The sequence below is a fragment of the Fopius arisanus genome, unplaced genomic scaffold, assembly GCF_000806365.1.
Source record: "Fopius arisanus strain USDA-PBARC FA_bdor unplaced genomic scaffold, ASM80636v1 scaffold00168, whole genome shotgun sequence".
Lineage (NCBI taxonomy): Eukaryota > Metazoa > Arthropoda > Insecta > Hymenoptera > Braconidae > Fopius > Fopius arisanus.
The window spans coordinates 33472-45754 of record NW_011887907.1 but is presented as its reverse complement, the minus strand read 5'-3'; the positions used below and the strand labels follow the sequence as shown (position 1 = coordinate 45754).

Below are 12283 nucleotides of genomic sequence, written 5' to 3'. Positions count from 1 at the left end.
TCTGGATATTGAATGAGTCCTTTGACCGAGGAAACGAGAACAAAAGCAGAATTATAAATACAAAAATCATGAGCTACCGCAATTACTGGTGAGCAATTAAGGTTGTTCAATCAGCGCCAGAGGCTGCCTCTGAGGTTCCAGAAAATTTATGAAATCCCAAGAAACTATTAATCATTTTTTCGTACTCCACTTTTGGTCGGAGACCCAAGAACTCTCGATTACTCCATTTTATTGACGTTCAACAATCTCGAGAGCAATAACTTTTGTCCCAGCATCAAGTCCTTACTCACAACATTCCGCGAACAAAGCTATAAAAGAGAGCGATATTGCTCTTACGACTGTAGAAAAGATTTTGATGAAATTGAATTAGAGAAATCTGTGGAAAAAATTGGTAACGATAATTTCATGTGGACTATTTCGTAACAATTTCTCAAACTGCTGTCTTTTCTCAAAATTTATTTTTTACGCTGCGTTTCACATGATTAACAATCCCTACCCAAAGAGTTTTTACTGCTCTGCAATAATAATCCTCGAAATCTGAGCAGAAACCCTCGACGAATAAAAACCTTTTTGACGTACGATTTTTTTTTTCTGCGTAACATCGATACTCTCACTGTCGAATAAATTATTCGATACAATGGAGATCTCTCTGATAGACTTCCCATGATGGGATCATGATGGGGCATCACCATTATGACGATTTAAATATTCGTAGCAATAAAATATCAAGCATTTCAAATCCTCAAGACATTTTTAAGATGTAATTTCTGGGAGTGAATTGATAAAATGAAAAGGTTCCTCCAAAAATTGAACTATTCCTTTCAGTTTTTAAATTATTTACAAATTCATCACAAAACTCCTTCCCCTTTTATCATTTAGCTACTGATTTATTTTCCAAATAGATTATAGAAATGATTTTTCGAACAACGGAAGGCCGACTGAACGCGACAAATATTTTCTAATTTTCATAACTGAACAGTAAATTGATCAATTCAGGTCAATCTGGACTCATTACAAAGAGGATGAATGTCCCCTTGTAAAAAAAATTGTTTCAACAATCGAATCATTTTCTTAACACAAAAAAACCGACATGTTTAACATAAAAAATCATTTTTCTACAAAAGCTATCATTACTCAACGAGAGACGAGCCGATTCAGATAATTCAATAAAAAAATTGAGAGGTTTTCTTTTCATGATCTTCTTGAGATCTTGAGATTGAAGTATAATAGCCCCACATTAATCAAGTCTAATTATCCGAAAATTAATGAAAAGTACGAATTTCAGGGGGCGACATGAGCTCCGAAACAATAACTCCAATGAAATGATATTTATCATGCCTCATTTTAAAAAACATAAAATGACCTTCAAAATGATGAATAAATATTCCTGTCAGTGCATTTTAAAATGCCAAAAAATCGTAACAGAGATATTTTCCCCAGTCAACCATAATGTTGGATTATTGAGTCTATTTTATTTCCAATTGACCGTTACAAAAATGAGTCGATACGGATATTGACTAAAAGTCACTTGAGAGGCTACATAAACATAAACCAAGATTTCTGAGGAAGAAAGAACAGAGAGTTCTTTCATTAGGTGACGAATTTTGTAATAGGTCTTTGTGATTAGTTTTCAGTCTCCTGGAGAGATCCATAGAGTACAGACATTTTTCTTCCTCGTGTCATTTAAAGAATAAAAGAATTTAAGTTTAATCCACGGCATTAAATAATTATTTATGTCTCTCATTTCCAATACATAAAAATTCAATTTTCGGGTAAAACTCTGGTAAGTTAATAAAAGCGAGTAAAAATTGCAGAATCAATTTAAACCTTACATAATAGGCTTACAACTGAGTCAGCAGGCATATAAATAGTAGTCCATCAAATAGAGAAAACGTAATTATCATAAATCCCGGCAGAAGCTATAAAAAATCATCACGATCACGAATTGTTCCATGGAAAAAAAGCACGAAGTGCTCGTGTAATCCCTAACACCCATTTTTTAAACAAATAGCCTTGCCAAAATCCTGGGAGACCCTTTTTGTAGCCCATAAAATTCCTCGCAAAAAAACCTCTTGATAAATTCCTCCTGCGAGAATCTTCTCAAGATAACCCCGACATTACAGAAAAATCTTTATCCTCAAAATAAAAATCACCTCTCAATGTGCTTATCCTCATTATCACTCCCCATCCCGTCCGGTAATAACCCCAGCGCACAATAGTGTGAAAAAGTTGATTAAAAAAAAAATCATAAAACGTTGGAAGGTCGTGTTCAGGCACGTTTTAACTTTCTAATCGTTGCCCCTGGCGTTGAGAATCGATAAATCGGGGACGTTACACTGTGCATGAGACGTTTTTTTTTTCTACTCACCGGATATGCGTATGGTGTGCAAGGAACGTAGAATTCTCTGCTCATAATACACTTGGCTGCCTCAATTTAATAGCCCCCCCCCCGCCCGCCCCCCCAAAAAAAAGAAAAAAAAACCAAAATAAAACAAACAGAGTTGTCAGGTTTTTTTTTCTTTAATCCAGCTGATAGGCGTGTGTATGGTTAAATGTCAAAAAGCCGGTGGTGCCATCTTGTGTTATGGTAAAAACCGTCAAGCTGTCACGAGGACGTATTTTCGATGCTTGGTGAACGACATGGTTCGATCTCTTCATTTATTATCACGAGTATTGAATTATTAAACCTAGAGCAATGAGACACACGCACTTATCATTACTTCACATTGAGGTTGATGATTGGAGGTGGAGTGTTATTGAATCACTGGGTACACCCGTTTCTGTCAGATAATCCTCAAGGCACCAATAATTACACTTAACATTCACTGTCACTTTGTTTTGATATTGAGGTGGTTGGAGTGCTTGTGAAGATGGTGGATCATGGATTGGTCACTGGTCTCAACGTTTTGGAGGTTGTCTTAACGATTTCTCGAGGTGTTGAGATTATTGTATGATTGCAGCACTGGGGCTACGCCATTTTCACTGGGATATCCTGTAACACACCTGACTCTTGTAGTGGATTTATGCAACAAAACCCCAACCATTCGCGGCTGATGGCTGAAGCCTACTGGAGTACTGGCTGTCGACGATCCCCTCGAGGAGTCGATGCCTTCGGCGATACCAGCGCCAGCACGCGTCCATTTTCCACACCAAATCGTCGGTACTGTAGATTTACATTTCGCTTATTTTCTGTCAGACTCATAATTGTTGTATCGCGATTGACTTTGCAAAATGTTTATCCAATAAAACCGGTCAGTTTAGAACACAATATTTTCACGGTATATAGTCTCACTTGATTGATTGCATTGTACATGAGTAGCTGAAGAAAGAATATTCATTATTATATATTTTCCTATTAAGTATTGACAATCCCTTTAAAAAAAAAAGCATGTAGCATGTTTTTTGTCAGCTTTTTTTGGCGCTATGCATATCAAAATATATCTATATAATATGATATGTATATATATAATACATACATATATAAATAATATATATAATATATAATATATATTATAACATATATATATATAAATTATATTAATTTTTTTTTAAAAAAATTTTTAGACTTTTTTCTATCTTCTTTTTGAAATTCTATATATGTATATATTACATTGGAAATATATAAATATATATATATTCCAATGATAACACCCCATACGTGGACGATTTGGCGCGCATAGCGCGCCATATACGCTAGTCACATAAATTTATGGATCTTCGATAATTATATCGCGTAACCCAAATGGTCAATCGATTTCATTTTTTTTCTGTATTCCCTTCCATGATATATGTTCCAGGTTTTTTCAAATTTTTTTTTTGAAAGTTCAGACAAAACGCGAAGACATTATATTTTTTGACGAATTCAAATTGTTAATTCCATTTTTCAAAAATGATTTAAAAAATGAGAGTTTTGGTAGGAATGGTGTACAACATCCATAATAATATTTATAAATTATCAACAAGACACACAGTTGCTAGGGTACATTGAATTAATTGCATAATCAATTTCTTGGCCTCTACTAATTTTTAATTTGTAGTCCTGAAATATTTCTGAATTATGAATTGATTATGTACTATATGGCGATTAAACATGTCCTGTGAAAGGCACAATTATAAAAAAATGTTATAAAAATTTTTAATGATAATTCATATCAATAATAACGGAGAAAAATTATAATTTAATGACAAATTATGGCGACAGAACCTTAAAATAACAAAAAAAATCCAATTTGTCACATGCCGGAATCAACAAATATTCATAATAAAAATTAACAAAATTGATGGAGTAAAATTGAAAAAATCAGGCGGCATTTTGAAGATCTTGTCAAAATATTCAAATTCATGTAGAGTTCCATTAATCAAGTCTAAAGGTCCGAAAAAAAATGAAAAGGCCGAATTTTAGGGTGTGACGTAATCTTGGACATAGATACAACATACAGCCTTCAATAACTTTATTTTTTAAAAATCAATAAAGACGTTTGTTGCTTCCCCTCATTTTATTAATCATTACTTAAAAGTGCCCGCATAGGCCAAGTATTTAGTTCTACCAGTTTTCAAAAATATTTCCAGAATTTACTAAAAGTTATCCGATAGCTCCATCGATCCATTTCCTTTCAAAATCATATTAATCATTTAAACGAATTGAATTTCTAATTGCACAATAGAAGACTGACGAAGAAGAACACTGACTATTAAATTGACAAACTTTAAAATTTACTTTCAGGATATACCGACGAGAATCAGCAACTCCGTCTTGCACGAAACAGCAACTCAATTTCACCGAAATTTCGGCAAACATGGAATAATTTCGTAATAACTGATGAATTGAACTTAAGAAACTTTATAAAAATCCCATAAATTTATTGTAGCCGGACGGATTCGACCGAGTGCTTATCGTTTGGCGCCAGGGCATTTGAGGACTGAAACTGAAAACAGAAAAGACACTTTATTGATCGTGCTCCGGGTACCAGTATGAGACAGCTCACCAGGTAATTTTCGATTGCTCTTCTGTTCTTTTGAGCAGCGATTGCAGGGCTGACACTTGTCTGAGCCCCCAGGGCGACGTTTTATTAAATTCGATGGATGTTTTCGTGTCTTCCCAGCGATTATGATATTTTGGGGTACCATAATGTCGTTCCAGGGTACCTCGATGTCGTCACCTGAACAGGTTCGCTCAACTGGTGGGGGTTTTATTTGGGGAGGTTCCTCGAACGTCAGTTGGCCCCACGGAATTTCCACTGTTGAGTCACATCCGCCGACATCCGGAGACATCTGCGGCGTCATGTCTGCCACTAGGAGGTTGTGCCAGGGTAGTTCCATTCGACCAGTTGACTCTTTTCGTTCAGTAGGAATAATACAATAATTTATTTATTTATTTACATTGCCTTTTTTCTATTACCATAATATTTTCATGGTTTGATAGGCACCCCTTCATCTTAGCCTTCAGCCTCTCATACTATCCTCTCATTTTTTTTAATACAATAATGATAAGAGTAACAGTAGTTAAATTTCGAGAAGAAGATTTTTTATCGATTATTATTGTTATTATTATATTATTTTTTTATTATCTTATTAATTAAATTTCTACAACATGTCTAGAATATTGTCGTAAAATTTCAAATCGATCGGAGTACCAATTTCCAAAATTTCGCTGTCAAGGCCAACTTGGTTTAGCGGTTTTTCGATTGTCCAATTTTTCTCGAAATTCTATTATATTATTATTCTATTATTATATTATTCATTTTTTCGTTAGAAAATCTGCCATAAATGCAATTATTTATTAATTATTTCTTCTTCGTTCAAAAACGAGTTTAAGGTATTAACTAAAAGTCATAAGTTTTTTTAAAATTCAGATCATCCTACCATGAGTTCTGCTGTCAACGAGAGGTCATTTTTTTCAGCGGCTATTTTTCGAATTTTTTAATTAAAATTTCACATCTTTGTTAGATTTTTATATTTAATATAAGAGAAAGTTTGAATTAAGTATTGAATTTTTATATGAAAAAGAAATGGTAAAAACGTACTGTTCTTTCCTCGAGTAATTACTAATATTATTTGTTATTAAAAAAATTGTAACCATGTGTGAACATCATCTGAAACTCTAAACACATTTTTCTCAAAACGAAAGCTTCACCCGATCGATCTGAAATTTTGAAAAATAATGTGATTTTATGATTTCTTAAACCCTGAATCCACAGATCTTAATACAAAAATACCCATAAAATTATTGATATTGAATAAATGACAATATTCAAATCATCTCAAGAAAGAAGAGGATCAGCACGAGTGTAATGATCCATTTCTTTAAAAATCTTGCAATTATAGTTGACTAATCCCTCTTTTAAGTCAGTTCCTTCGATTATCTTCATAAAAAAAAAAGCGCGACATTTTTCCAGACGTACCATCGAACGATTTAGCAAATACGATCGATTACCAAAAATTATTTTTCACCAAAGAAAAATTTTTCGCTGCAGTCCGTGAAATAGAGAACAAAGAGACTAAAAATCAGAGACTAAAACCTTTTTTTTCCAGTTCTTCAACTTCTTCCGTATCCTTGGCATCATCATCTGCAGTCAATGACATTCGGACTTCCGGTCTGATGCGCATTCCACTGAGTGGAAGAGCAATATCCTTCCAGGGGAGTTCCAGCGTGGAGTCGCATCGAATTGAAGGATCAGAAAATTGTTTGTGGAGGCAGACCATGTAAGGCTCGTGCCAGACCTCTTCCTCGGGGCTCCACACCAAGTTCTGGCGTTTTCTCTTGCATTTTTCCCGTTTCCTCGCGCTTGTTGTCGGTTGCTGGGTCGGACGCGTCTGCGTTGGCCTTGATATCGATGGCTTCCCCCACACATAATACATCTTTCCACTTTATAAATCCCCACCAATTCACCCAAACGTATCCTCTGCACTATTTTACCTCATCTCAAATATTTCATTTCATTATTTTAATCTCTCCAAATAAAAAATATTGCACTTTTTTGCCATTTTCATTAAACAAGAGGTTAATTTCTCATATGCCAAAACATCGCTCTAATTTGTTTATGTTCTAAACAATCAGGTTGACTACGAAAACTGAAACAATAACCGTTATTTATCCGGCCTACATTTTCAATGAGTTCCGAAATTAAGGGGTATAACAGGTGGAAGATAAAAAAATTTTTTTTTTTATTTTTTTTGAATGGACGTATATTTTACTATATTCTCAGAAAATTCCGATCCGATAAATTTCTTTGGACATACAACCATATATATGTCAGGAAACACAACGTTTGGAAAATATTAAAAAAAATGTTTTTAATCTAAAAAAAAGTCAACTACTTGTAAATTTATTCTGAAACCTCCAATCATTTTTTTTTTTCAAAACGGTATTTTTTAAATCAGTAAGCATGCTTTCTCCAAAAACCAACTCAACCGATCGGTCTACAATTTTTACGGAAACTTCTCAAAGATTAATGGAATAAAAAAATATAATAAAATAAAATTTTCTTTAAAGTTTGAGATTTTTCTGATAGAGTATATCATGCACCTGAGAATTGTACACAATTATGCTTGTGCACAGATGTAAAAATGAAATGAAATAAACACCTTTGATTTTTAAACGTGCATATCAAATTTGTTCACAAAATTTCGCTCTATTAATTTCTACACAGTGTTATCCTCCTACGTCCATATATAAGATAATTGTCCATTTTTTATGTTATAAAATGTTAAAATTAAAAACTAACTTTTTTGTAAAAATCGCGCACCTTCAGATAATTTAGAATAAAAAGTAGTGCATATATTTTCTACTGCACCACGGAAACAAATTTTATTTGTATACGTAAATGGCGATAACGAGTATTGGCGATACAAAAATAATACGGGTTGTAATTTATTGAAACGAATCTGCACGTAATTAGTCGTACGCAGAAACTTTACCAAACTTGAAAAAACCCCTAGATTCCTCCAGACCTTGAAATTCCAATAAGTTTTTCAAGACTTTCGATTTATCTCCAAAGAAGTACAAAGTTAACAGCAAAATCAATACCTTTATTGGGTTTTACAATCCAGAAGGACTTGAAAAGTGCGCATGACTATTTGAAATTCCCCGTTATTCCCGCGTAAAAGCGCAGCCTGTCGTAATCCGTAGGAATTACTGGAGCAAGACACCAGTTGCCGATAAAAGGAAATCCGTGGAGACACCATCGGCCCCGAGTGCTCAAAAATTCCCCCGAAAATCGAAAAAAAAATCCTCCCCCCACCTTGCCAGTGCCAAAAATAAACCAGTAATTGTAAAAATAAAAAATGGTCATACCCAGCGAATGAAAGGTGTGGCATTAAAAACGTTAGTCATCAAAAAGAAAAATAATTAAAAGGTGTATTGACCAGCGTAGTTGAACGACGTTTAGAAGTCAGCCATCTTGCAATCCCTAATCAAAGATCTTTGGCTAGCGGGTTCCGTTGTCTGGTTTTCGGCCAGTTAATATCAACACACAGTTCATCAGATGGCTTTAAAACGAATTAATAAGGTACGTCAATGTTCAATGAGTGTTAACAATAATAATAAATATACATTGTAACGTGTTGTGTGGATAAAATGGGTACGAACGCCCATAACGATTTTCGTCCCAAAAAAAGAATAAGTGGGGAAGCAATGTGAGCCAACACAGCCAGAAGGGGCATTACCAGAATAATCATACTGCCTCTAGCCTTACGTTTGTATTCATTATGCATCTACTATTAATTGCTTCACAATCATCAATCAATAATCACGACTATTGATCATGGCATTGAGACCATTAATCAACTTTTTGGATACATTTTACGTACATGAGTCATCGAATATATACCGGCGAACATTGCCCGTTGTGACAGTGAAATTATTTCTGAGTCTGAGGAATAACTCATTTCACATGTTATTTTATCATGTCGCTTTTTTTTTTTCGTCATTCAGAACTGTAAGACAACCGGAAGTCAATGGGAAATTTATTGTTGATTGTATGCGATCGAGGGGTGGGGAGGGAGTACTGATAAAGAATAAAGAAAACTCTCACTTCTTTTTTTTTTTTTCTTCATCGGGGATAAGTGAAAAAAAGGTGGTAAGCATGGTGGTTCTGCATGTCGTCTTCAAGTCATAAATGTCGATTGGGAGTGTGTGATGTCCCTCAGTTGTGCTTCTACCATATAACTGTAACATTGTGATGCCCAGGTTAGAGAAAACAGTTTTTTTTTTCTTTTTTCCTGGTTATTCGAGACAAGTTGTGGAATTCATTGGGAATGGTAGAAGGAAATATTGCGTTGTTGTTTATCAGGATAGAATTGTTTTTATCGAGATTGGAATATTCGAGGGATTGATCCTCGAGATAATTACTTAATGTGTACTGACGCAAAATAAATCAACTTTCAATATGCAGACGAGTGAAAATAGATCTTTGATCAGAAATAAGACGCACATTGTTATTGAGTTTTTATTTATCCTGTGGATGAAACTTTTCATATCTTTTGCGTTGCAGTCATTTGTGGAATTGCATTTCTAAAGATTCAATTATTTTTATAGTTCGCAATATTTTTCAGGTTGGAAATATATTCGAAATATTATTCATGTTGAATTTTTGAGAAAATTCTCTATTTGTGGAAATGATTGTGATTGTTTTAAAATTATAAAAAAATTTTTTTTCGCAGGAACTTCAGGATCTTGGAAGAGATCCCCCTGCACAATGCTCAGCTGGACCTGTAGGAGACGATTGTGAGTAAAAAAATTTTATTTGGATTGGACTTCAGCCAATTTGTGGATTTAACAATTTAATAGTCCTGATGATTAGATTCTGAATATTTACTTGAATCAGTGATGGGTACATTTTTTTAATTGCTACTTCGTGAAGGGATTTACGGACTCTGATTTTTCCAAATCTCAATTTGAATAGTATTTTTTTAACATTCTACTAATAATTTCCAAGTACTGAATACTTCTGGACTTTGGACTTGAATTTTTCAAGCAATAGGTCTACAAAAACTGATTACCCATCATTCAGAGCTGTAATTATTGTAAATTTCAATGAGTGACATTAAAACATTATTGAATAAATTTAATTCGAAATGAATTGCAAAACTCTAAATATATCCTTTTCAAATCTTCAAAATATTAATGTCCGATTACAAATCCGAAAGTTTAATATTACATAATTTCAAAATCGGAAATCAGATAGACGTAAAACTTGAAAATTTTTCAACTCATAAACTTCAAGTCATAACTGGACTTATGACTTGGAAAAAATGAAGTTTTAAATCCTGCTGGAGTGAAAACGTGACGAAAGTAAAGTTCAACATTCCTCTACTGTACCAATTTTCAAAGTTTCAAGTAGTAAGTCTTCCAAAACTTTCAATTTATTTCTAAAAATGAAAAAAGTTAATCAAAAATTAATTGTTGCATTGGCCCTTAAAGTTCAAATAAACTTAAAAGTGCCCATCACTGACTTGAACTATGGAATATCATCTTTTCTATATATTAAACGACTGCATTACCCTCTGACGAGTGTTCCTAGTTTATTTATAGATCGTAACACTGATGAAGATATTTTTATTTTCATTCCTATTAGCCCATATTTTTTTGTTTTACTACATAACTTATTATTAAAACAAATCTTGAGCTCTGGGACGGATAAATTTTTTGCATATGTATTTATTTTTTAAATAAATTTTAATGTGGATTTCTGTGGTTTTTTAAAACTTTACTTTCGTAATTCGTTGCTTTCGCTTTATAGTAAATCTATTGATGATTTTTTTGGTGATTTTTTTCGCAGTATTCCATTGGCAGGCGACCATTATGGGACCAGTAAGTACTCAACCCCAAAATTATATTTTTAATTATCATGATTCTGAAATTATTACAGTTGGATTAATATTTTTCTTGTGGTTTTTTTGCAGCCTGACAGTCCTTATCAAGGAGGAGTATTTTTCCTCACAATTCACTTCCCCACAGACTATCCATTCAAACCTCCTAAGGTATGTTAACTCAAACCTTCAATATTTATCAGCGCCAAATAATCATGCAACTCAATCGTAAATATTTTTCTTCTGGACAGGTCGCATTCACGACCAGAATTTATCATCCCAATATTAACAGTAACGGAAGTATCTGCTTGGATATTTTGAGATCGCAGTGGTCTCCAGCACTCACTATATCAAAAGGTAAAAGAAAATGTTTAATTTCGAGCTAAAAATAACCAACAATTTTTCTGCTCTTGAATCACACTATTATTTTTAACTCGATTTCACATGAATTTAATGCATTCTGAGCACTCGTTGCACGATGCGTTAAAATCAGTGATGGGCAGTCCTGAGTCTATTTGAACTTTAAGACCTAATAAAAGTATTAATTTCCGACGAATTTTTCACTTCTGGGGAAATAAATTGAAAGTCTTGAAAGACTTACTACTTGAAACTTCTTAAAATTTCAAGTCCAGGAGGAATATGGGACTTTATTGTTGTCAAGTCTTTGTTCCAGCAAGAGGTCGGACTTCATTTTTTTCAAGTCTTAATTTCCGCAGAACTTTGAACTTGAGACATTTTCAAGTTTCAAATCTTTCTGGAATGATTCTTTAATATTTCAAGTCTTTAAAAAATATATATTTAGAATTTTTACACCAATCCGGACTAAAATTTAATCTATCATTTTCCAATTTCATTCTTTGGAACTTATAACGATTATATCTCGCAATAATGGATTCCATTTTAAAAAATATTTATTGTTTGAAAATTTCAACATTCCATGTCCAGAAATATTTGGTACTTGGACAAATGAATGAGTGGAGGCTGTAAATTTTCAAATACTAAGTTCAGTAGTCCGCAAGTTTTCCGAGACTTGAGGACTTCGGGGTGGAAAAGATGAAACTTGCCATCACTGGTTAAAATCAACAGACTTGTCAAATTCATAACTAATAAATGATTTTGTAAATTTTGTTTACAGTGTTACTGTCAATATGCTCTCTGCTGTGTGATCCTAATCCAGACGATCCACTTGTACCGGAAATAGCAAGGATATACAAAACTGATCGTGAGAAGTACAACGAATTGGCACGTGAATGGACGCGTAAATATGCCATGTGATGCGCCAATTTTCGTTGACCTCATCCGAACGCCACCAACGAGCAGCCCCAGCCTAAAATGCCACTTTTATCGTTCAGCACCGATTACGAAGTAGCTATGTGGCTCGTCCTGTCTTAAAACCAACAGAAAAAAAAAAACGATAACAAACAAAACAATTAATCATGATCAATTCGATTTTATTCGAGGGCTCCTCTGTCAT

General features: G+C 33.8%; 3 protein-coding genes across 4 annotated transcripts in view; 1 reads left to right on the top strand and 2 right to left on the bottom strand.

Moving 5' to 3' along the window:
- Positions 1–2447, bottom strand: part of jvl (javelin-like) — a 99364-nt gene extending 96917 nt beyond the window's left edge. For both annotated transcript variants that reach the window (XM_011314503.1, XM_011314505.1), the window contains exon 1: positions 2369–2447. In XM_011314503.1, coding sequence (XP_011312805.1) covers positions 2369–2413 — 45 coding nt within the window. In that variant the 5' untranslated portion in view covers positions 2414–2447. The remainder of the gene's footprint in view (positions 1–2368) is intronic.
- Positions 2448–4310: 1863 nt separating this feature from the next.
- LOC105272386 (uncharacterized) lies at positions 4311–7072 on the bottom strand. The gene is made up of 3 exons (XM_011314502.1): positions 6519–7072; positions 4986–5333; positions 4311–4925 (listed from the first exon to the last, which is right to left on the bottom strand). The coding sequence occupies exons 1-3, from the start codon at positions 6856–6858 to the stop codon at positions 4891–4893; spliced, it is 723 nt and encodes a 240-aa protein (XP_011312804.1). The 5' UTR covers positions 6859–7072; the 3' UTR covers positions 4311–4890.
- A 1136-nt stretch (positions 7073–8208) lies between these two features.
- On the top strand, positions 8209–12221 carry eff (ubiquitin-conjugating enzyme E2 eff). Its single transcript, XM_011314501.1, has 6 exons — positions 8209–8507; positions 9661–9724; positions 10779–10810; positions 10903–10980; positions 11061–11166; positions 11945–12221. Exons 1-6 carry the CDS (start codon positions 8484–8486, stop codon positions 12082–12084), a joined length of 444 nt encoding a protein of 147 aa, XP_011312803.1. The 5' UTR covers positions 8209–8483; the 3' UTR covers positions 12085–12221.
- Positions 12222–12283: the final 62 nt, after the last annotated feature.

Excerpts from the sequence above, each read along its gene's own strand:
- LOC105272386 (XM_011314502.1), bottom strand. The coding sequence starts at position 6,858 with ATGTATTATGTGTGGGGGAAGCCATCGATATCAAGGCCAACGCAGACG. Across the intron at positions 5,334-6,518 it reads TGAAGAACTGGAAAAAAAAG|AGTCAACTGGTCGAATGGAA; the intron begins GTTTTAGTCTCT and ends CTGAACGAAAAG. Across the intron at positions 4,926-4,985 it reads GAGCAATCGAAAATTACCTG|TTTCAGTCCTCAAATGCCCT; the intron begins GTGAGCTGTCTC and ends TTCTGTTTTCAG.
- eff (XM_011314501.1), top strand. The coding sequence starts at position 8,484 with ATGGCTTTAAAACGAATTAATAAG. Across the intron at positions 10,811-10,902 it reads AGGCGACCATTATGGGACCA|CCTGACAGTCCTTATCAAGG; the intron begins GTAAGTACTCAA and ends GTTTTTTTGCAG. Across the intron at positions 10,981-11,060 it reads ATCCATTCAAACCTCCTAAG|GTCGCATTCACGACCAGAAT; the intron begins GTATGTTAACTC and ends TCTTCTGGACAG.